The 24143-nt window shown below is 38.6% G+C and overlaps 4 protein-coding genes across 4 annotated transcripts; 2 read left to right on the plus strand and 2 right to left on the minus strand.

Moving 5' to 3' along the window:
- Positions 1–2823: 2823 nt before the first annotated feature.
- On the plus strand, positions 2824–4444 carry LOC107877112 (E3 ubiquitin-protein ligase mib1-like). The gene is made up of 2 exons (XM_016723861.2): positions 2824–3833; positions 4173–4444. The coding sequence occupies exons 1-2, from the start codon at positions 3239–3241 to the stop codon at positions 4442–4444; spliced, it is 867 nt and encodes a 288-aa protein (XP_016579347.1). The 5' UTR covers positions 2824–3238.
- A 49-nt stretch (positions 4445–4493) lies between these two features.
- Positions 4494–5887, plus strand: LOC107876471 (protein ACCELERATED CELL DEATH 6-like). The gene is made up of 2 exons (XM_016723387.2): positions 4494–4631; positions 5213–5887. Exons 1-2 carry the CDS (start codon positions 4563–4565, stop codon positions 5813–5815), a joined length of 672 nt encoding a protein of 223 aa, XP_016578873.1. The 5' UTR covers positions 4494–4562; the 3' UTR covers positions 5816–5887.
- Positions 5888–7746: 1859 nt separating this feature from the next.
- LOC124898630 lies at positions 7747–22651 on the minus strand. Its single transcript, XM_047412271.1, has 4 exons — positions 22418–22651; positions 17765–17832; positions 17543–17662; positions 7747–8375 (listed from the first exon to the last, which is right to left on the minus strand). The coding sequence occupies exons 1-4, from the start codon at positions 22649–22651 to the stop codon at positions 7841–7843; spliced, it is 957 nt and encodes a 318-aa protein (XP_047268227.1). The 3' UTR covers positions 7747–7840.
- Positions 22652–22848: 197 nt separating this feature from the next.
- Positions 22849–23943, minus strand: LOC124898631 (ankyrin repeat-containing protein At5g02620-like). The gene is made up of 3 exons (XM_047412272.1): positions 23829–23943; positions 23367–23774; positions 22849–22976 (listed from the first exon to the last, which is right to left on the minus strand). The coding sequence occupies exons 1-3, from the start codon at positions 23941–23943 to the stop codon at positions 22849–22851; spliced, it is 651 nt and encodes a 216-aa protein (XP_047268228.1).
- Positions 23944–24143: the final 200 nt, after the last annotated feature.

Consider the following 24143-nt stretch of genomic DNA (forward strand, 5'->3'; position numbering starts at 1 on the left):
CCATTTTCCATTCACACCAATTAAACCTAACAAAAAGTTGCTAAAAAGGGAAAGTGTCAGTCTTAAACCTGTCACATTAAAAGTTGAAACTAAAGAGTTGCTAAAAAAGGAAAGTGGCATTCTTTAAACAGACTAAAATGGAAAGTAAGCGAAACAAGTTGAAACAGAGAGAGTATATTTCTTTTCAAAAAAAGAAAGATGTGCTACTCAGCAGAGACTTAAGGATGAAGAGTCTAATTGTTTTCCTATATAATGTTGAGAAAGCAAAGGACTTATGTGTATGTAAATATACCAAGATCATAGTTTTGGATAATTGCATAGCTATTTAAATAAAAAAGAACGGTTTTTCACATTGTAGATAAAGTCTTCTCGCGCATTCTAGGTGCGAGAAGGATGATGCAGTTGCTACCAGCTATGGAGTCGGTGGGTGATCAAGAAGAAAGAGCTAGGAAAGAAGAAAAAATAGTTGAAAATATTATGAAGACAGCTGAAATGCACTTAGTTGTGGCAACGCTATTAATGACAGTGACCTTCACAGCGGGTTTCACGTTACCAGGCGGTTTTGATAGCGATGCTGATAGCCCTAATAAAGGTATGGCAATTCTAATAAAAAGAACGGTGTTCCGTGAATTTGTTGTTTCGAATGCCATTGCGTTCGCATGCTCTTCTGCTGCTGTATTCGCCTACTTTTCCATGGCGACAAATGCCAGATCATCCGAAAAGGAGTTCTCGCTTATTGTTCGTCTTTATATGGTTGCAACTATGTTGCAGCTTTTGTCGATGACAGCGGTTGTATTTGCATTTGCAACTGGTATGTATGTTACGTTAGCACATTCAGTTGGTATCGCTGTTACTGTCGCTATCATGGGCGGGTTCTCTTTGTATACGTTGCTTGGCTTTGCTGGATCAATTGGTCTTAAAAAAAAGAAGCATGGTGAAAGAAACCAGAACAGAGCTGCCTATGTGTGACAAGCTATGTTGCTCGGACTCTCCAAAATTGTCAGCGGATGCGTGCCGGATTCTCCAAAAGTAGTGTATTTTTGGAGAATCTGACGCGGCGGCTTCAAAACTGAACAGTCCGCGCAACATAGGTGACAAGAGGACTTCATCATTCTAAAGATAATGTATTTGTTCTAATTTCTAAAAGTGCAACAATGTGTTTGATGTTGCATATAATTTCCAGCTATATATGATCAATTATATCCCTTTGCAAGTGTTTTCTAGTCTAGTCTTTGCAGGATTTCTTTCTTTCTTAATTTTGGAGTGAACGGATATGGGTGCCGGAATTCGATTAAAGACAATTCAAATATCAAATAATAGAGATATTTGTCTAAATTATGCAATATTATGCAAGGTAAGGTTGCGTACAATATACCCTTATGGTCTGATCCTATTTTGGACCGTGCACACTTAGCGAAAGCTTGGGTGCACCTGGCTGCATAATATAATTGGTATCTGTCTAATCTAATCCTAATCAGAATTAATCTGACAGGCACTAAAAAGAGAATCATAAAACGAATGAAAGGTGGAGACAAGTTATTAGACTCATTACCTTGTTCGAATGAACTCGTTGCTTCCGCATTGGTCATAACCCCGTTCGAGTACCTTCTCTCATAGATTTACCTTCACCAAGTCATCGCTAGCAATCAGTTTTTTTTGTTTTTGGAGCAAGAATCATATTAAGTTAGGGAAAAATTAAAAGTTTGGATCGTTTATGCCATCACCGTTACAGGTTCATTCATGCCATCACTTGTTAACAGTGGTTTTTCAAAAATAGTTTTTCCACGTGTCGTCCTACTAGAGGTCCACATCATAATTAAAACAAAGAGAAAAGGCTCTAATATGCCACGAACTATCAGAAATGGCTCATTTATGTCATCCGTTTAAAATTTAGCTCGTTTATGCCATCGCTATTACAAAACAGGTTCATACATGCCAGTACTTGTGAATGGCGTTTTTTCAAAAACTGCTTTTCCATGTGTCATCTTACTAGATGTCCACATCATTAATTAAAATAAATCAATAAGAATTGATTTTCTCTTAAGTTTTGTTCATAATATTCAGTGCCTTGAATCTTTGAGGAAGTTCACCCGTCATAGCATCGAATGAAAAATCCCTGAGGCATAAACGTTAATCGACCAAAATGTATGCAGCAGAATGAGTTACTAGTCATTTTGTGGATTGTAAGGCTTGACAAAAGAATATTTAGGCCTCACTTGTTTTTACAGCTATTGGTGCTTGGCCTAAGAATATCTCAGAATATATCCAGCTGTTTAGATAACTTAATTGGGACAATCACATAATTTTAATTACGTGAACCTATAGTAAGACGGCGCGTGGCAAAGCTATTTTTTGAAAAACCACCGTTAACAAGTAATGGGATAGATGAACCTGTTTTGTAACGATAATGGCATAAACGAGATAAACTTTTAACGGATGGCATAAATGAGACATTTCTGATAGTTCGATGACATATTTGAACCTTTTCCCGTTATTTTAATTAATGATGCGGATCTCTAGTAAGATGACACGTGGCAAAGATGTTTTGGAAAAATCACCGTTAACAAGTAATGGCATGGATGAACTTGTTTTGTAACGACGATAGCATAAACAATTTCAAATAGTTTGATGACATATTTGATCCTTTACAAATTAAATTGTTATAGCATGTTAGTGAAGTATATATTCAAAGTTACCAATCAATGATTTTGCTTTTGATTCTCTTCTTTTGCTTTTCTTCTTTTCCTTTTTTAAGCTTTCTTTTGGGAAAAGGAATAATGAACTCAGCGAAGACTTCATTAGGATATTTATATATTGACAAAGACTTTTAATGGACCAGTATGATATTTTATGATTAATTCAATATTGCAGATTTTAAAAATTTAGATGTTCTTGAACTAATATCGTAAGTTACAACCCTTCTTATATTAATACTATAACAACAACAACAACAACAACATACCGGATGTAATCTGTATGGGGAGAGTAGAGTGTACATAGATCTTATCCTTACGATGTAGATAGAGAGACTGTTTCAAAATCCATGCAATTTGATGGTCGAGAAGCAAAACATGACAAGTAAAAGTGAATGGAGGGAATATATTATTCTAAAACAAAGACACAGCAAAGACTTAGATAGGTCTTAGTTTCTATATAATATTTCAATCTGAGAAAGCAAAACCTCACAAGATCAGAATTTGGGTGACTTTTGATAATCTCGTAAAAATCAAAAAGAGTAATGGACTCAAAACTGTACAAAGCTGCGATGGAAGGCAATACAGGAAATGGTGATTTCTTACTTGCTGATTATCTAAATAGGGATGAAGAAAATGGGTACCAGGTCACTCCAAAGGGTAACACAGTCCTCCACGTTGCAGCTCTCTATGGCCAATCAGGTTTTGTGCCACAAGTTATTGACATTACTCCTGCATTGTTGTGCTGTAAGAACAAGAAAAATGAAACTGCACTTCACTTAGCAGCTAATAAAGGGCACAAAGACGTGGTGGAGGTACTACTGCGTGGCGTAGACGTAGCTGGACAACCCGTGGGGATCAATAAGGAGACACTTATGAGGATGACAGATGACAGTGGTGATACAGCCCTGCACAAAGCCGTGAGGACTGGATGTGTAGACACTGTCAGACTCTTGGTGGAACAAGATCCTGATTTCGAGTTTCCAGCAAACAATGCTGGGGAGACACCACTCTATCTGGCCGCGGAGTCTGGTGTTGTTAACTGTTTGTCGGAAATCTTAGAACACTGCAACAGACCAACATACAGCAGTCCATGTGGTCAAACGGCTTTGCACGCGGCAATAATCCAGGAACACTTGGGTACTCATTTTTGGTTTTAAAGTTGATTAATAACCTCTGATCATGATTAAATTGAATAAGTAGTGTAAACTTGAAACTGACAGTGTATATAGCTTGAATCCTCCTTTCGATTCATATACACTTGACAAGTTTTTATACTTGTGAATCAAATTATATATAACATGTCAGTTAACTATTTTTTCAAGGCCACCAATCACTGCTTATTGTATAGAACTGAACTATGGATTCAGCCACTGATGTTTGTGTTATGGTAGGCTTCCTACATTACACCTGCAGGATGTTTCACGCACCGGACTGCCTTCTTTTTTAGTTTTTAATATTCGACATATATGTATCCAGATTGTGCGGCATCACTGTGGGAATGGAACAAATCATTATGCGAGGAAACTGACAAATGGGATTGGAATACACTGTATTATGCTGTTAAACAAGGATTGAGAGTAGTAGTTCGTAAAATGCTGGGGTGGAAGACATCGTTAGCCTACACTCACGCAGGCAATGGAAATGACTGGGCAACATCAATTCATATTGCAGCCAATGAAGGTCGTGTAAACATGATACGTGAGCTATCATTTCACTGTCCAGATAGTCAGATTCTTATTGAATTCTAAAGAATCTCATAACCTTATTGACGAGCCAGATAATGATGGCAACACTCCTCTCCATTTGCTTGCTGCCCGACTGGATAGATGTGCCTGTTGAATTTAGAAGACATTCCGTACAAAGAAGATGCTATTTAACAAAGAAAACCAGACTCCACTTCACATATCAGATTATAGCTATGAGAAAACACTGCAGGTACGTGCCTACATGTTACTTTGCTAGCGTTTGGCTGTAGATTTTGAAAATTTATCTTCAAATATCTTTGTTTGGACATGAAATTTGGCATGTTCAAAGATCACAACATCAAAAACTCGAATTTTCAATTTTCAACTTCAAAATCTATGGTCAATTCAGCTACAATCTATTGGTAATTCCGCGACTAAATGTAATTAGTCTCACCCATATGCAACTAAATACATAAAGATTGGTATATAGAATGTTGGTTATGAATCTTCAAATTTATTTAATACTACATATTACGTTTGAAGGAGAGCCTTGGAGTAACTGGTAAAGTTGCCTCCACTTGATCAGGAGGTCACGGGTTTAAGCCTGGAAAACAGCCTCTGGCAGAAATGCAAGGTAAGGTTATGTACGACACACCCTTGTGGTGGGGCCCTTACCCGGACACAGTGCATAGCGGTAGCTTTAGTGCACCGGGCTGCCTTTTTTACTACGTATTACGTTCGATACTCGTATTCGATAGAAGTAGAGGATGTATAGCTATTGACGTTACATGTTCTTTTACTATATATAAACTCACCACATGATGAAAATAGGCGAAATGGTCATTCCAGCGGAATCTTCGCCATTGTCGATTAGGACAGCGTGATTTTGATATAAAATGGAAGAAAATGCAGAAGCCAGAAGATGAAACAGAGTCGAGGGAGAACACAGCTAAGAGAGATAAGAAAGGCATGCTGAAAGATATTATGGAGGCAACTCAAATACATCTAGTAGTTGCCACACTACTAGTTACTGTTACCTTCGCAGCAGGTTTCACCTTACCTGGAGGTTTTGAAAGCGATCTCAATAGCTCTAATAAAGGGATGGTGATTCTAATAAGGGAAACAGCGTTCCGTGCATTTGTTGTCTTAGATGCCATTGCCTTTACATGCTCTGCTTGTGCTGTATTCTGCTACTTCTTCATTGCGGAAGATGCAGCAGGTGTGAAAACATTAGTAATTATAGCTGTGCGCTATCATATAGCAATTCTTTTGCAGCTTGTGGAGATGTCAGCAGTTGTAATTGCATTTGTAACTGGTATGTATGCTACTTTAGCACATTCACTTGGTCTCGCTGTTACTGTCTGTTCAATCGGTTGCATCTTTTTCCCTATGTTCTATCTTCTGTTAAATATTAGGCGTATCTGCAAATATTAGGCATATAGTTAAGCGATACTAGATTCAATCTCACGTATGATTATTGAATATATTTTTGTGAACGTTATTTGATATAAATATATGGCATCTGATATTCTTTTATCACTGTTATTATCAACTAGTGAATCATGAGAAAAATCAAGGTTGCGCCAGTGACGACCTCTTATATGATAACAGTTAACCAATGATAATCTCTTATATGATAATCTCTGCATAACAAGACTACAAACCAAACTACTCGATAGCCCTAATAAAGGGATGTCGATTCTATTATAAAGTAAACAAGACTACTACTGTTTGCATTACCTTATAGATACAACATAATTTTTTGTCAAGATGGTGTTAATGGATTCCAAACTAATCATTTGTAAATGTACATTTTAAAAATAAATACAAATTAAATTCGAATAGAAATTACTAAATTCTGTCAAACTTACCACCTTGCCTTTGACAAAATGGGTTGGTGTGGGGTTATTGATCCGGGTTATTGATCCCACTCTAAAACATTGTAATAAAGTAATAATTATACAACTGACATAAAGATGGCAAGTTGGGCCACATCTCCTGAGATAGTGATGTGGACTGTGTACACTTACCCTCCCAAGACCCCACTTGGTGGGGAAGTGGGGAATATACTGAGTATGTTGTTGTTTCACCTCGAGGAACCAAAAGACTTTCAAGTTCATTGCAGATTTATTTATTAATTATCCGTGACCTCCTGATCAAATAACAACAATTTTACCAATCACTCTAATGCTCTCCGTGAGATGAAAGAATAGTCAAAAATATTATGAAGACAGCTCAAATACATTTAGTAGTGGAAACTATCAATTCATGATAATGACCTTCTCAGATGGTTTCACATTATGAAAACGACATTGATAGTCCTATAACCAGAGGGGAACCTAGAATTTGAAGTTAGAGGGTACACTATTATCTTTAACATGGTCATGTCTATTAACTACATAATTTGGCATACAGTTTTTTTAAACTTAAAAATTACAAAAAAAATTATGATCAAAGTATAAACTTCAAAATGATCTAGTATTAATATGACAAAAGTAGACTATCCTTTCATACTAGACATCGACGCGTTTTCATATTCTGAAAATGGTCAATGATTGCATCGTTGTTTATATTTACAAATACATCCTTCTTAATGTAACAAACTAAATAATCAATTAAAAAATGCATCACAAATACTGCTACACAACTCATTCTTGATATGCTTCATGGATGAAAAACCTCTCTCTACAGTTGCGGTAGCTAGAGAATTGAAAAAGCTATCAGTTGAGTGTGCGTGTTCTAACGTATATTTAGTAGTCGTTTGGTAATGAAAATTATTTTCGAATTTTTGAAAAATTCTTTCACTTTAGTGAAAAAAGTTAAAACAATATGGGTTTGGCCTTCAAAATTCAAAATTCTGAATTATATTTGGAAAACTAAAAATAAGTTTTACTCGTTTTGACTTTTTTCACTCATATTTCTCTCACCAAATTTTAAAAACAACTTTAATTTATATTTATGGTCAAACACAGCTCTAATTCCAAACTCTAACTCCAACTCCAACTCCAAAAAATTATGATTTTCATGGCCAAATGGGGTATATTTTACTTGAAGAGAACTTGAGAAAATTGTAAATTTTAGGTATTTGATGTTGTGGGCTTGACAGTTTTGGGTTTGGGATTGGAGAATTGCCATGGCCCATGGGTTTATTAAATATGAATATATAATTTGTAAAGGCAAAAAAACAAAAAAGGGACGCTTGCCAAGCATCGAACCTGCAACGTCCCGGGTCAAGAGACCTTTCATCTGCTCTCTAGACCAATGCACCCAAATGACATTTGATTTTATGGGTGCACAATTTAATATATGTTTTATGGGTCCGCCTCTGCCTATAACATGATTGAGTCATTGACACTAGCTTCGTATTTGTCTAGACTGAAAGAGTAAAGGCATAGTGTTAAGGTACATTAATTATGTAGGGACATCATCAAATATGAAGATGGCAAAATGATGCAATTGTTAATTTTCTGAAAGAAGAATCATATAGCAGACCATATAAAAAGAGATGGCACCAATGACACAGACAGTAACGGCGAGACCAACAGAATGTGCTAAAGTAACATACAAACCAGTTGAAAATGCAACTACGAATGCTGTCATTGCCAGAAGCTGCAACAGAATTGCCATATTATAAAGCCGGATAATAGCTTTTAGCTCTGTTGTTGCAGATGATATTGACTTTGTTGCCATGAGAAAGTAGCCGAATACAGCTGCAGCGGAGCACGCAAAGGCGATGACATCAGAAATGACAAATGCATGGAATGCTGTTCTTCTTAATAGAATCGCCATCCCTTTATTAGGACTATTAGTATCGCTTTCAAAACCTCCTGGTAACGTAAAACCAGCTGTGAAGGTCACTGTCATTAATAGAGATGCCACAACTAAGTGTATTTGAGCTGCCTTCATAATATTTTCAACCATTCTTTCATCTCTCTTAGCTTTGTCTTCTTGATCATTACTCTCTGACACCGTCTTCGGTATCGGCACCATCATCCTTCTTGTCACAGACATCATCAGGGGCGGATCCAGGATTTTCAGTGAGGGGGTTCAGTAGTACATATACGGACTAGTTGAAGGAGGTTCAGCCTCTATTATTTATACATAAAAAAATTTTTATCATGTAAAAATAGTATAATTTTCCGATGAAGGGGATTCAGATAACCCCCTGGAATACATGTACATCCGCCACTGGACATCATGGGCAGGAGTGTATCTGCAATCTGCATGACCACGGAACTCACCACGACCTCTGCCATTCTTTTTTGTTTTGGGCAGCTATCCAAAATTATGATACTTGGTATGTCCTTTGCTTCTCTCTTGATGAAACATTATGTAGGAAAACAATTACTCTTCATAGTCAAGTCCTGCTGAGTCTTTCTTTTTATAGTAGAACAAAATACAAGTTTTTTCGAACTCATCCATGTGGAGGCCACCCCACGCATGACATAAATGTCGTCGTCTTCATATGAAGAGAGTCTTGGAGTAACTTGTAAAATTGTTGTCATGTGACCAGAAAATAGCCTCAGACAGAAATGCATGGTAAGACATGCGTACAATACACCCTTGTGGTGGGACCCTTCCCCGAACCCTATGCATAGCGGAAACTTTAGTGTACCGGCTACACTGTTTATCTATTCTAGCCTTGATGGATAGAAATACCTAATATTTGGTATTTGGTATTTGTTGCTGGTATAAGGTAGTAGGTATCCCTTGGAAATAGAACAAAAGGACTCTCAAGTTCATTGGATTCTTTAATATCAACAATGTCAGCTGATAGCCACACCATATATAAGAAATGACCAGTCTAGTATCTTAAGATATTCTAATATAAAGACTCAACAAAGTTTCATTAAGAAATATGAAACACCTAGAAGTTCTACACCAGGCTGGCATAATATTAAGATATTCTATAGCAAAGACTTGGGTAAATAGACTTCATCAAACATAATTATAATAGAAATATTTGGCCTCGAGATGCAAGCTAACAACTGTGAAGTGGATGAAAACCTGAGGCTAGTCGGGCCAAATCGGTGTGCTATAGCCCACGGTTCCGAGGTGTGCCCGGGGCCCGGCCATATTTTTGGCCAAAAATCGACCAGGGAACCTAGGTGGGTTGAGGAGCGGCCTAGTGTGGGCCTTAGGGGTCGGCGGGGCCATTTGGGTAGTCAAACGGGCGAAATGACGCAACAGGGTGAAACGGTACAACTGGGCGAAACGGCGCGAACGGGGTGTTTTTGGACCAAATAGATGTGCTATAGCCCACGGTTCCGGGGGTGGGTCTGGGGCTTGGGCGTGTTTTGGGTCAAAAATTGACTGGGACGCCCCAGGCAGGCTTGGGAGTGGCCTAGTGTGGGCCTTTGATGTAAGCGGGGCCATTTGGGTGATCAATCAGGCGAAGCGGCGCGAACGAGTCTTTTTCGGGCCAAATCGGTGGGCTATAGCCCACGGTTCCGGGGGTGGATCTGGGGACGGGTGTGTTCTAGGCCGAAAATCGATCAGGGCGCCCCACGTCATGGTTTAGCCTCGGGCACAACAACTTGTGTTGTATTGTATGTTTTTGGGACAAGTCTACATAGTTTTCTTGTATAATTGTCTCGCTTGATTAAAGTATCTTTATACCTTATATGTATTGTTTTTCCTTTCAGCTACAAATATAAGATTTTATCATTTTCACACAAAATTAACCATCAATGACAAATAAAAACCAAAACTAGGAGGGCCAAGAGAAGAATTAGGAGAAGAAACTTGACGTTTAAAGAAAAACATTCATGCAACTTGGGAATATTTTACTAGATAAAGTAAAACCTTTACTAATAGCATCTTTGCTTTTCATGTACTCATGATCTAGGAAAAAATATTCTATCATGAACCACTTAGCATCTTTTTCTATATCACTTAGATACTTCAAAAAACCTACTCTTATATTCAATTGTGGTTTTCTTTTTTTTTGATACATCTCTAACTGAGTCATTTTTTTGTCCTTTCCAAATCCCTTTCTCAACTGTTGAATATAGTCATTTGACCAGAGCTTTCTTCGGGTAACCACCTAACTCACATAAAGTCAAGCATTAAGCTCAACTCAATCAATCACATATCATAATCTGCAGGGTATCGTCATACCCTACTTGAAAGTCATCAGTATCACATCAATTCTACAACTTCTCATGCCATTCACACCATGCACATATATAAGACTTTCACACACATCAAACACATGCTCCATGGTTCTCAAAATGTAATAGTTCAAGAAGTTTTATCATTTATGAGTAATATCATATCGATTTCAAAACCCATGCTCTCAATAGTTTAACACAAGTATAATAAGGGGTATAAGACATTATCATGGGGATTTAAAGAATTCACAATCCATACACATTAGATCCTTTCTAAATTCAGATCACATATTCACAATTAAACCATGAACATATATTCAAACAGACAACCCATGATATTTCAATATTTCTTTCAAAACCATATCACAAAACAAGTTATTGGTATTAAAATGAAAACTCCACTTGTAATAATATATATATACTTGTATAAATTTAAAGTCTTGTATGAATTCTTTCAAAAGCATGCCCATGAAATTTAGGACAACCCCACATACCTCTATATAAGAAATAAACGGATGTTTCTTGATGCCCACGGCTTGTGGATTTCAAATATCTAATTGATTTTGAAAATCCACGGTTGAATCTTGAGTTATTTGGGATTCTTGTTTGAAACTCTAGAGAGTTTTCTTGATGATTTTTGGTGCAAGTATGAATAATGTGCTTAATTGGGATAAAAGTCTCATTTTTATGCCGATAAGGGCGTGGAAAATACTTAAAACACCCTTAATGAGATGGAGTGTAGGTGCTGAAAAATTCCTAGGCATGCAGTAGACCATGCGTCTCATGCTCTATCCCACCGCGCTAGAGCATGCGACCCATGCTATATCGCATGTTGCTACCGTGCGTTGGACCATGCGACGCAAGCATATTGCATGGTGCTACTATTTTGGGCATCCAAACGTGCCCTAAATGAGGTCCAAAAATTTCAAAACTCACCCGAGATGTTCCATCGGCTGGCCCCATCGTAACGCAACAAAAAAATCTAAAATCCGAGGTCAAGGTCGAAAATAAATTCTCCGAAGTTTAGAAGCTAAAAATAATTCTAAATCTATTCTTACACTTAGAAAATTTTCAAGCTCTTAACTCAACAAGCACAGTATTACAATATAACACATGAAGAATTTCACGGGGTGTTACATTATCCCTCCCTTGGGATCATTCGTCCCCGAATGATGATGTGTAAAAACAGACAAGCATGATTCCAAGCACAATAAGGCATAGAAAAGAATAAAACAAGGATTGTACCTTCCATATCATCATTCGTCGGATTAAATAAGCTTGGGTATCTAGCCCTCATGTCATCTTCTGATTCCCAAGTTGCTTCTTCAACCTTCTAATTTCTCCACAACAGTTTAACTGAGGCTATCGCTTTGCTCCTCAATCTTCTAACGTGGCGATCCAAAATTGCTATAGGTTCTTCTTCATAGGATAAGGAGTCTGTCACTTTGATTTCTTCAACAAGAAATACTAATAAATGGTGTCCAATACACTTTTTCAACATGGATAGGTGAAATACTGGGTGAACAAAACCTAAACTTGCAGGCAATTCTAACTCAAACGCAACCCTACCTATCCTTCTCACAATTTGGTATGGTCCTATGTAGCGAGGAGTCATCTTACCCTTCTTCCCGAACCGCATGACTCCCTTCATGGAAGAAACCTTAAGAAACACCAAATCTCCCACCTCAAACTCTAAATTTCTTCTCCTAACATCGGCGTAGGATTTTTGATGACTTTGGGCTGTATTAAGTCGGTCTCTAATGACTTTCATATCCTCTATTGCCTGATGAACAAGATCAGGCCCAAACATCTGCATCTCACCCACTTCATACCACCCTATTAGTGACCTACATCTTCTCTCATACAACGCCTCAAATGGTGCCATCTTAATACTAGAATGGAAACTGTAATTATACGCGAACCCTATCAGGGGAAAGTGCTCCACCCAACTACCTTTAAAGTTTATCACATAGGCCCTCAACATGTCCTCAAGGGTCTGAATGGTGCGCTCGGCCTGCCCATCAGTCTGAGGGTGAAAAACAGTGCTTAGGTTTACTTGGGTACCTAAACCTCTTTGAAAAAATCTCCAAAACAGAGAAGAAAACTGTGTACCTCGGTCGGATATGATGAACACAAGTGCTCCATGCAAAAGAACTATTTTCGCAATGAACAGCTTGGCATAATCCTCTCACGAATAGTTAGTCCTGACAGGCAGAAAGTGGGCTGACTTGGTCAGCCTATCTACAATTACCCAAATAGAATCATACTGGTTTTGTGACCTCAGAAGTCCTGTAAGAAGTCCATATTAATCATCTCCCACTTCCACAAGGGTAAAGCTATCTCTTGGGAAGAACCACTTGGCCTCAAATGCTCTACTTTAACTTATTGGCAATTCAAACACTTGGAAACAAAGTTAGCCATATCACGCTTCATAGTATTCCACCAATACATAGATTTCAGATCATGATACATCTTAGTAGATCCTGGGTGAACAACATACCTCGAAGTGTGAGCTTCGTCAAGGATTATCTCCTGCAAACCATCAATATCTGGAACACATAATCTACCTTGATACCTCAAAATACCATCACCACCAATTTCGAAGGACATCACCTTTTGCTGACCCACATCTTTCTTGATCTGCATGAAAATGGGATCTTCAATCTGCTTCTCTTTAAATTCTGCACAAAGGGAAGATTTAGCTATCTCATGAACAACCATTCCCCCATCTTTGAAATCCAAGAGTAGCACTCCTAGATTTGCAAGCCGGTGAATATCCTTTACCATCTCCCTCTTTTCTTTCTCAACATGAGAAAGACTGCCCATAGACAACCTACTAAGGCTGTTAGCTACCATATTTTCCTTGCTCGGATGATAGTGCAGGCTCATATCGTAATCCTTTAGCAATTTCATCCAGCGCCTCTGCCTGAGGTTCAATTCTTTCTGCGAGAAAACATACTGTAAACTCTTGTGGTCAGTGAATATATCAACATGTACCCCATACAAATAGTGTCTCTAGATCTTAAGTGCAAAAACCATAGCTGCTAACTCCAAGTCATGAGTAGGGTAGTTTCGCTCGTGCACCTTTAACTGCAGAGATGCATAAGCTACTACCTTACCATACTGCATAAGTACACAGCCAAGTCCCACTCGGGACGTATCACAATATGCAACAAAACCCTCTGTACCTTCCAGAAGAGTCAAAATAGGAGCAATAGTCAGCTTTTCTTTCAACTTCTTAAAACTATTCCCACAAGATTCAGAGCACAAAAACTTCATCTTCTTTTGAGTCAACTTAGTAAGTGGTGCAGCTATGAAAAAAAAAACTCTCTATGAACCTTCTGTAATAACCACCAAACCCAAGAAGCTCTGAATATCGGTTGGAGTCGTGGATCTAGGCCATTTCCTCACTGCCTCAACCTTTTGGGGATCAACCCGTATCCCCTCACTAGACACAATATGCCCCAAGAAAGCAATAGCATTCAGCTAGAATTCACACTTGGAGAATTTTGCGTACAACTTATGATCTCTGAGAGTCTAAGAATAGAGCGGAGGTGATTGGCATGGTCCTCAATTTTGGAGTAAATCAAGATGTCATCAATAAAAAATATAACAAACAGATCTGGGAATGGATGAAAGACCCTACTCATTAGATCCATGAAAGCTGCAGGAGAGTTAGTCGAACCGAAAGACATGACTAAGAATTCATAATGACCATATCTGGTTTGAAAAGCTATTTTTGGAATGTCTGACTCCCTAACTTTCAATTGATGATATCTCGAATGAAGGTCTATTTTAGAAAAATACTTAGCACCCTAAAGTTCATCAAAGAGGTCATCAATTCTAGGAAGAGGATATTAATTTTTAATAGTGACCTTATATAATGCCCCGATTATCTGAACCGGAATACTACACGGTGCTCATGACCCCGAAGGACCATAAGCTAACCCATGACTAATACTTGTACCTATATACTGCAATATAAGACATAATAATGCGTAAAACAGAAATAATAGGCCATAAGGTTCAACTGAATAAAATATAACATCCATGTGGGTGAAACGTACCCAAAACAACTGAAGTCTGAATCAAATCTGAACTAAATCTGAAAGCCTCTAAATAGTGTCTGAAATAAGAAGTTGAAGGAACATGTCTCCAACTAACTCCGTAAACTGAAAGATAACTAAAATAATAAATGAATCAAACTGCAACTCTGTATGCTGGAATACGATTGCTACTGCTGGTCTGGAACTTGTATCTCTGAACTTATGGTATAACATGAAAAAAAAGCACCATAGCGCAAATGCATCAATACGTGGAAATGTACTGAGTATACGAGTGAGGTAGGCTAAATCCAAAAGGGGTTTACATGTATGAGCAATGCTAACTGACTGACTGATATGAATGTAAGAGTGCAAACATGCACACATAGTAACTGGAATCATAAATACGTGATAGTTAAATCTGTACGCTAATACATGGTTTACTGATAACTAACATGACGGATACTGTAATTCTGATAACATGGGCAACTGTGTCTGACAGTCCTAAATTTGATGGAACTATCTGAGTTCTGTATTGTGACTGAATTGACTGTATCTAACAGTCATGATATACTGAAATTTGAAGAACTATTTAAGTTATTTTACTGAGACTGATATTGAAAATATAGGAGGTAGTTGTTTAACCGACATGCCCGATATGTGCCATTATGGCTAAGCTGGGGTCCAATCTCTGCCCTAACTGAAAGAGTGTCAATACCGCACCATTGGTATAGACAACTGTGGGTAACCCCCATCTCACAGTATTCTCAAAAGAGAATGGTGGGCCCGTTATCTGACAGTGCTAAGACACCTCATCAACCCTCATCTAATAGTATTGATGTCTCAACCTATGCTATCTACATAGTTCTGGAATACAAGGATGACTGCTAAGAATCACACCCTTATCTGGCAGTGTGTGTTCCCATCCTTGGGTTCACTCAGCGCTAACTTCTACTCCCATCTGAAGTGACTGAACATGATTAACTGAATCGACATAGACTGAGTTTACTAAATTTCGTTGACTGACGAAATATAACTGATATCTGATAACTAACTGAGATCATGAGGTTTCCTGAGTCACATGACTGACTGTATTCTACTAAATCATGGCTTGATTTTGGATTTCATGAAACATGACATGGCTCTAGGCACACAGCTATATTTTTTGGGTACGAATACCCCCAGGACTCGATAGAAGGAAACTGACACACATGACTGACTTAATCACAAGATTGGAGTTCACACTTCAAAACACCATAGGTAGGGGATAGCATATCACATGTAGTTTTTCAACATCTTGTGCATGGTAGGGAGTGCATGGATATATATATATATATATATATATATATATATATCATGTACATATTGTATAACTCCATTATCATGAATGCTTCATACCACAACAATAGCAACACTACACTAGCATGGAATTCATATTGAATTATAATAGTTAACATTGACCTGTCATTTAGATACTTTAGAATCATGAAACATGAATTTCTAGCATCCTAAGCATTTTATCAAAGACCTTGCATGCACTCTTTAAGGCATAGGTATATTCATAAGTATCACCACATTAAACGACTCAAATTCATGGGTTCCAACTAACATGATCATAATCTCAATAAAAATACATCAAAATATTACTTTACAACACAAATAACAACCACCAACATGTATAAAATCATATCACCATGAAACAATCATAATTTAGTATTTAAAGATTAATTATTGAACTCCACGGACGAGAGGAATCCATGAATGAACACTACGCATACCTTAGATTAAGAATTCATGGAATTTACGGTGGAATTTTCCTGAAACTTGAAACCCCCAATTGAACCCTAGACTTGTTCTTGATGTTTCTTGAGTGAATTTTGATGAAAAGTAGTGTAATTAGCTGATTTGGGGCCTCAATCCCATGTTTGGGACTTATATATGGATGAAAATTGACCAAAATGCCCTCAAGGACACAGAGCTGGATTGCAGAAATTGGCCTGGGGCGATCCAGGGGGTAGCGCCTGCCTTATAGCACACTATCCACCAGGCGGTGCCTGCCTTATAGCCCGCTATCCACCAGGCAGCACCTGTCCTATAGCGGTGCTCTAGCTGGGGTGACGCGGGCTTATTGCCCTGAGCTACTGTTTTGAAAACCCAAACATGCCCTTACGCTATCCGAAAAATTCTAAAACTTAACCGGAATGTACTACGACCTTGCCCTATTGCAACGCAACTTGAAAATCCAAAAACAAAGGTCGGGAAGGTCGTCAAATAAATCCCCAAAGTTTGGAGGTCTAAAATGAGACTAAGTTTTGAACAATTTTCAAAATTTTCTAAGTCTTGGAGCTTGAGAAGCTTAAAGAGATGAATTCTAGACTTAAGATTTTAATGGGCCTTACACCTTATTCAGCTGACGGTAATCTATGTGCATACGTAGGGAACCAACTTTCTTTCACACGAAGAGTACAAGTGCACCCCAGGGAGAAACACTAGGTCTGATAAAACCTTTATCTAGAAGATCTGCTAGCTATTCTTTCAACTCTTTTAGCTCTGCAGGAGCCATTCTATATGGCGGAATAGAAATAGGACGGGTATCTGGCAACACATTAATGCCAAAATATATCTCCCTATCAGGTGGAATTCCTGGGAGATCATCTGGAAAAAATTCTGGGAATTCATATACTACAGGGAGAGACTGAAGAGGAAGACTTTCGGCATTAGAATCTTTAACCCAAATAAGATAATACAATCAACCCTTGGAAATAATTTTATGAGCTCTAAGATAAGATATGAAGTGCCCTATAGGTTCTAAAGACTTCCCTTCACACTCTATTGCTGGCTTATTCAGAGAAGAAAAAGTAACCTTTCGGGTTCTATAGTCTATTGTGGCATAACAACGATGGAGCCAATCCATCCCTAGGATCGCATCAAAAGCAACCATATCAAGTTCTATGAGGTTTGACACATTATCCCTACTAAGAATAGACATAACACAATTTTTGTACATCCTCCTAGCACCAACAGAATCACCCATTAGAGTGGAAATAGAGAAAGGTTCTGTAATCACATCGGGCTGAAACCTAAAACCAACAGCCACATATGGCGTCAAATAAGATAAGGTAGACCTGGGATCAAGCAACACATATACATCATGGGAAAATATTTGTAACGTACCAATAACCACATCTGGTGAGGCCTCTGGCTCCTGGCGGTTGGTCAAAGCATACAGCCGGTTGCGACCGCTCTCGTCAGCTGAAGTAGCTCCCTTCTGAGGTGCTGGTGCGGAAGAATTTTCCTATGAATTGGCTCCCACAACATTACCTCCTGTAACAGGGCAATCTCTCTGAATGTGTCCTACCTGACTGCAGGAATAACAATTTCTCCTCTCAAAGTAACACTTTCCTGGATGATTCTTCCCACAGGTGTTACAATGGGGAAAAGATCTAGCGGGCTGCGCCACACTACCTTGTGACTGAGTATCCTAAGTTATGGGTTCATGACTAGTCTGAAAACTCTAAGATCACCTATCAACTAGGGGTCTGGGCGCTGGGGCGCTAGCTGCAGACTGCGCCTTGCCCCAAAACTTCTTCTTTTGTGATTTTTTATTACAATTACCGCTCTGCTGCTGACTGGGGTCCTGATCCGCTGTTCTGGCTCTCTTCGTCTATCTATCCTTCTCCCTAGACTCGATAATTTTCTTTTTCTTCTCTTCAGCTAGCTGCATGTGGACTGATATCCTAGCATGATCCATATCCCTATTTAGCATCACCCTTTGGCATTCAAGCGCTAGATCTTTGGAAAGGCCGGATGTAAATTTCCTCATCCAGGCTCTCATATTACTTTGTCACTTCTGGTGCATAATGAGCCAGCTGATTAAACTTCAGAGTGTACTCCTGAACACTCATCTTCCCCTGTTTAAGATTCATGAATTCTCTTCTTTGGCTTTCCTCAACTCTAGAGGAAAGAATCAATCAAGAAAAGCTTCCACAAACTCATCCCAAACTATGGGCTCAGCACTCTCCACTTTTGCATCCTTCCATTCGTTCTACCATTGGCTCGCTATATCCTTAAGCTGGTATGATGCTAACTTAGCCCCTTCCACCTGATCCATATGCATTACTTTGAAAATCTTCTCCATTTCATCTACGAACTCCTGTGGGTCCCCTTCTACTTTAGTGCCAAAAAATTTGGGCGGGTTTATTCTCATAAACTGGCCCACCCTAGTAGCCTTAGAAGTGACAAATGAGGACCCAGTATCTTCTGACCTCTGAGTCTATGAAGCTGCCAGTTGTGCAAGCATGTTAATAGACTGCCTGAATTCTGCATTCGATATGTCCCTCTGAGAAGACTGGGGACGATTAACATTTGTCCTGGGAGCTCGAGGAGGACTGGTTGGGACTGGAGGTAGTCCCGAAGTAGGAACAGGTTTTGGAGTTTGCGCTCTATTACGGGTCTATATCCCATGGGTGGGGTAAACTTTATCTTCCTGAGTTTCCTGGTTGTTGGAATGACGATAAACGTCTGGTAGCCTCCTGCTTATAAGTATGGTGTGCTACACAATCATAAACAAGACTCTACCCGATGCACTTTCGCAGACACCCTGGGATCATGAACCATGCCCTGATACCAAGTTTGTCACGACCCAAATCAAGGCCTTGGCCGTGACGGGCATCCCAAACCATGAAGGCCCGGATACCCTGATCATATACACCATTCATACACAAATAAGAAAATGCAGATTTTTTTTGGCAAAACGGAATTATGGTCATAAATCTGATATAGATTCAATAATAGAGAAGGACCATTCAAAACCATCTAATAACATCTGAAAATCATCTGCAAAATCTCTACTACATGATTACTAACATAATCTGAAAACTGGGACAAGGCCCCCAGCAGACCAAAATCATATCTAATAATAATTGTCTGAAAGTAACAGGCCTTCTGGAATAGAGAAGGCTCATCAACTGGACACCAGCAACTCTGTCTGATAAAATCTACTGCTTTTTTGGACCACTAGACTGAGCCTCAGAACCTGGAGGGAGGAAGGGGGTCAATACAGATGTACTGGTATGCAGAATAATCCAAAAACTATATAAAAGGTTTTTATATAACATAAATAAGAGCTTCTATGAAACCCGTGATTGCAAAATAGTTCGAAAACACATGGGCATGGTATAATGATTTTTCAACAACAATGTAACACTACTGAGCTAGGTGGTACACCCTACAATTTTCACCAACTGTCAAATCCTGATTGTCACCGAGATCTGAGTATTAGTGAGGAGAGAAAGACAAACAAGATCACACAGCAGGGTGTCTCCATCCCAATCAAGTCCATGTGTCAGGGTTGGGCTTAAGATCACAGAGCAGGGCTCCTAACCATTTGTCCCAAATAGGGAGGACACATTATTAGGTACACAAGATCACACAGCATAGTACCAAGTTTCCCATGTCGGCAATTCATGGTTTCCAGCATAGAGTCATTTGACCCGAGCTTTCTTCAGGTAACCACCTAACTCGCATAAAGTCAAGCATTAAGCTCAATTCAATCAATCACATATCATAATATGTAGGGTATCGTCATACCCTACTTGTAAGTCATTGGTATCACATCAATTCTCCAACTTCTCATGCCATTCACACCATGCACATATATAGGACTTTGATACACATCACATATGCGCCATGGTTCTCAACATGTAATAGTTCAAGAAGTTTTATCATTTATGAGTAATATCATATCAATTTCAAAACTAATGCTCTCAATAGTTTAACACAAGTATAATATGGGGTATAAGACATTATCATGGGGGATTTAAAGAATTCACAATCAATACACATTACATCCTTTCAAAATTCAGATCACATATTCACAATTCAACCATGAACATATATTCAAATAGACAACCCCATGATATTTCAATATTTATTTCAAAACCGTATCACAAAACAAGTTATTGGTATTAAAATGAAAACCCCAGTTGTAATAATATATATATACTTGTATAAATTTAAAGTCTTGTATGAATTCTTTCAAAAGCATGCCCATGAAATTTAGGACAACCCCACGTACCTCCATATAAGAAATAAACGGATGTTTCTTGATGCCCACGGCTTGTGGATTTCAAATATCTAATTGATTTTGAAAACCCACGGTTGAATCTTGAGTTATTTGGGATTCTTGTTTGAAACCCTAGAGAGTGTTCTTGATGATTTTTGGTGCAAGTATGAATAATGTGCTTAATTCGGGTAAAAATCTTGTGTTTAAGATTATAAGGGCATGGAAAATACCTAAAACACCCTTAATGAGACGGAGTCTAGATGCTGAAAAATTCTCAGGCGTGCAGCAGACCATGCGTCGCATGCTCTATCCCACCGCACTGGAGCATGCGACGCATGCTATATTGCATGCTGCCACCGTGCGTTGGACCATGCGACGCACGCATATCGCATGGTGCTACTGTTTTGGGCATCCAAACATGCCCTAAACGAGGTCCAAAAATTTCGAACTCACCCGAGATGTTCTATAGGCTTGCCCCATCTCAACGCAATAAAAAAATCTAAAATCCGAGGTCAGGAAGGTCCAAAATAAATTCCCCGAAGTTTAGAAGCTAAAAATAATTCTATGTCTTTTCTTACACTTAGAAAATTTTCAAGCTCTTAACTCAACAAGCACACTATTACAATATAATACATGAAGAATTTTACGGGGTGTTACAGTTGGGGAAGGGCGGCCCCACCATAAGAGTATAGTGTACGCAACCTTACTTTGCATTTGTGCTAGATGTTTCCAAGACTTGAACACTTGACCTTCTGGTCATATGACAACAACTTTACCAATTTCCAACTGTTAATGATTATATAATCTCTACATAACTGATACGGTGTTTGGTTTCCAGTAGTAAATTCCATTGTACGTAACTTAAATTTATGGGTTCTCAAGTCAAAATATTTATAGATATTCAGTGATTTCTTAATATATATATATAGGATCTGTCACAAACTATTAGATTCAGATGGTGAATCCATAAACCAACATTGTAAATCCGCCCATGTATGTTCTACTATTTCTGTTGTCAATTAAGTGAATCCATAAAACCAACATTGTAAATCTGCCCATGTATGTTCTAATATTTCTGTTGTCAATTAAATGGATTATTGCAAATTGTTTTCATGCCATTCTTGACCAGGAGAATTAACTGTTAGTGCATGTCATGTAACCTGATAGCGTAGAAATTATTTTCAACATAACGTAAACTTTTGCCTAAGGTTTTCTACTTCATAGATAATAATGGTGGAGATGTTCATACTGACAATATATAGTTTCAATGATGGATAAGGCGGTTAATGGTTTGCATTATTAAGTCATTTTTGCTATAAATGTAAACTCACATTTGAATCTTGGTCTCCTAGAATTTTCACCCACTTCAACGTTCGATGCGTATTTGTAATTTTTCGGAATTCAATTACTAACACTTGAAATCGATGTCTCTGCTCATGTTCTTGAACTGCACTAGTCTTTTTCTTACATATTACAAATGTATATCGTGTGTTCAGTACAAGGAACATAACAGGAAATTTTACACAAGAGATGCAACCGATGAAATAGGCAGTACACTAAGTGATTTATTCCAATTTGTTGAGAGTTACATGGTACATGTGTTGGAGGTTTTGGGTGGGGGGGTGGGGGGTGGGGGGGTTAGATAGCAAATACTCATAGAATTAGTCGAGGTGCAGACGTGACACTTGTATCTCTCTCTACACTTCTTTTTCGAGAAGATACATGACCCACACACAGTAAAGGGTGGTCAGTTCAGCATCTTATTATGTATATATATGTCAAAAATACTTTTTGTACGTCTAGATTATTTTTTTACCAGACTTATCCAGCATACTGGCCTCAGCACAGCCCATATAATGAAAGAGATGCAACTGATGCCACAGACAGTAACAGCGAGACCAACTGAATGTGCTAAAGTAGCATACATACCAGTTACAAAAGCAATGACAACTCCTGACATTGCCACAAGCTGCGATCTAGCTCCAACTTTACTGAGAGACCACAAATAACCAAAATCCTGATTGGACAACGGACGAGGATTTGTCGCCATATAGAAGTAGCTGAATATAGCACTATCGGAGCAGCAAAGGCAATGGCATCCGTTATAACAAATGCACGGAATGATGCTTTTTTTATTAGAACTGCCATCCCCTTATTAGGCTATTGTCATGGCTTTCAAATCCTCCCGGTAATGTAAAACCAGCTGCAAAGGTGACTGTGACTAATAAAGTAGCCACAACTAGTTCCTTAGCTTTTTATCTTATCTCCACTGGCTGCAATGTAAATTGCTGTTATCCAGTCATTCTCACTACCTGCTGGAAGGTAGGCTAAGGATCTTCTCCACCCAAGCATATCGGAAACTACTTCTTTCAATCCTAAAAGAGCAGCAAAGTGCAGCGCATTCCAACCCCCCACGTCAGGTTCCTCACACAACGATCTATTCTATTGCATTAGCAATCTCGCACAATCTGGATGCATGTGTCAAATATGATGATGATAAAGAGTTAAATCAACAAAAATTTAGACTCCCCAGTGTAGTCTCTAAGTGGGTCTAGGAAAGGGTAGAGTGTACGCAGACTTTACCCCTACCTCAGAGGCAGAGAGGCGATTTTCGATAGACTCTCAGCTCAAGAGAAAATAGTCCAAAATAGAACACTACTACAACAAAATAATACAATAGTCAAAGTACAAGAAACAACAGATAGTAACAAAAATCGAAAAGAGATGTTAATAGTGAGAGTAATGGCAAAAAGTTATGTACATACCCGTGTGTTCCTGAATCACTGCTGCATGCAGAGGTGTTCGATTCAATGGACCTGCAGAAGAAGTTGGATTCTTGCAGGAGTTCAAGATTTCAACCAAAGCGTCACGAAGACCAAACTCATCTGCCAGATGCATTGGTGTCTCCCGCGCCTTGTCGGATGGAAATTCGAATTCAGGATCTTCTTTCACCAACAGTCTCGCTACATCTTGATGTCGGCTACGCACGGCCTTGTGCAGGGCTGTATCGCCATTCTCATCTGTCATCCTCATGAGTGGCTCCTTATAATACTCATCTATACTAAGTAGCAAGTGGACTACTTCGATGTGACCTTCATTAGCTGCTATATGAAGTGCAGTCTCATGCTTCTTGTTCCGATGGCATAACAACGCTGGAGTAATCTTAAGGACTTCTGCCACGAAATGGGATCGGCCTTAATAGGCCACCACATGTAAGATTGTGTTGCCCATTGGACTGACTTGGTACTCATTTTCTTCATCCCTTTTCAGATATTCAGCAAGTGAAAAATCACCATTACTGATATTGCCTTCCACCGCAGCACTGTACAAGGCTGGATCCATTTTCATTTCTTTTATTTGGTTTACCTAGTTCTTTGATTTCTCCGGATGAAACATTATATAGAAATATTCTGAACACCACATAGATCTTTGTCTTTGATAAAAAGAAAGGTATTTATTGTTTGCTTTGATCAGAAGAAAGGAATTTGTAAAGAAAAACAAACATGAATAAAAACATCTTTTTACTATTTAAGATCTTCTTG

This window comes from Capsicum annuum, chromosome 5 (genome assembly GCF_002878395.1).
Source record: "Capsicum annuum cultivar UCD-10X-F1 chromosome 5, UCD10Xv1.1, whole genome shotgun sequence".
Taxonomy (NCBI): Eukaryota; Viridiplantae; Streptophyta; class Magnoliopsida; order Solanales; family Solanaceae; genus Capsicum; species Capsicum annuum.

What these genes read in the sequence shown, in the direction of transcription:
- LOC124898630 (XM_047412271.1), bottom strand. Translation starts at nt 22,651, where the DNA reads ATGGCGACAAATCCTCGTCCGTTGTCCAATCAGGATTTTGGTTATTTG. An exon ending in CAGTATGCTGGATAAGTCTG is followed by an intron (nt 17,833 to 22,417) that starts GTAAAAAAATAA and finishes GCCAATTCATAG; the next exon opens with GAAAATTCTTCCGCACCAGC. An exon ending in TCTGTTGGTGCTAGGAGGAT is followed by an intron (nt 8,376 to 17,542) that starts GTACAAAAATTG and finishes TGTGACAAGAAG; the next exon opens with GATGATGGTGCCGATACCGA.
- LOC107877112 (XM_016723861.2), top strand. Translation starts at nt 3,239, where the DNA reads ATGGACTCAAAACTGTACAAAGCTGCGATGGAAGGCAATACAGGAAAT. An exon ending in AATAATCCAGGAACACTTGG is followed by an intron (nt 3,834 to 4,172) that starts GTACTCATTTTT and finishes ATATGTATCCAG; the next exon opens with ATTGTGCGGCATCACTGTGG.
- LOC107876471 (XM_016723387.2), top strand. Translation starts at nt 4,563, where the DNA reads ATGCTATTTAACAAAGAAAACCAGACTCCACTTCACATATCAGATTAT. An exon ending in GCTATGAGAAAACACTGCAG is followed by an intron (nt 4,632 to 5,212) that starts GTACGTGCCTAC and finishes TGATGAAAATAG; the next exon opens with GCGAAATGGTCATTCCAGCG.
- LOC124898631 (XM_047412272.1), bottom strand. Translation starts at nt 23,943, where the DNA reads ATGGATCCAGCCTTGTACAGTGCTGCGGTGGAAGGCAATATCAGTAAT. An exon ending in GTACCAAGTCAGTCCAATGG is followed by an intron (nt 23,775 to 23,828) that starts GCAACACAATCT and finishes ATTTCGTGGCAG; the next exon opens with AAGTCCTTAAGATTACTCCA. An exon ending in AGTGATTCAGGAACACACGG is followed by an intron (nt 22,977 to 23,366) that starts GTATGTACATAA and finishes CTGCTCTTTTAG; the next exon opens with GATTGAAAGAAGTAGTTTCC.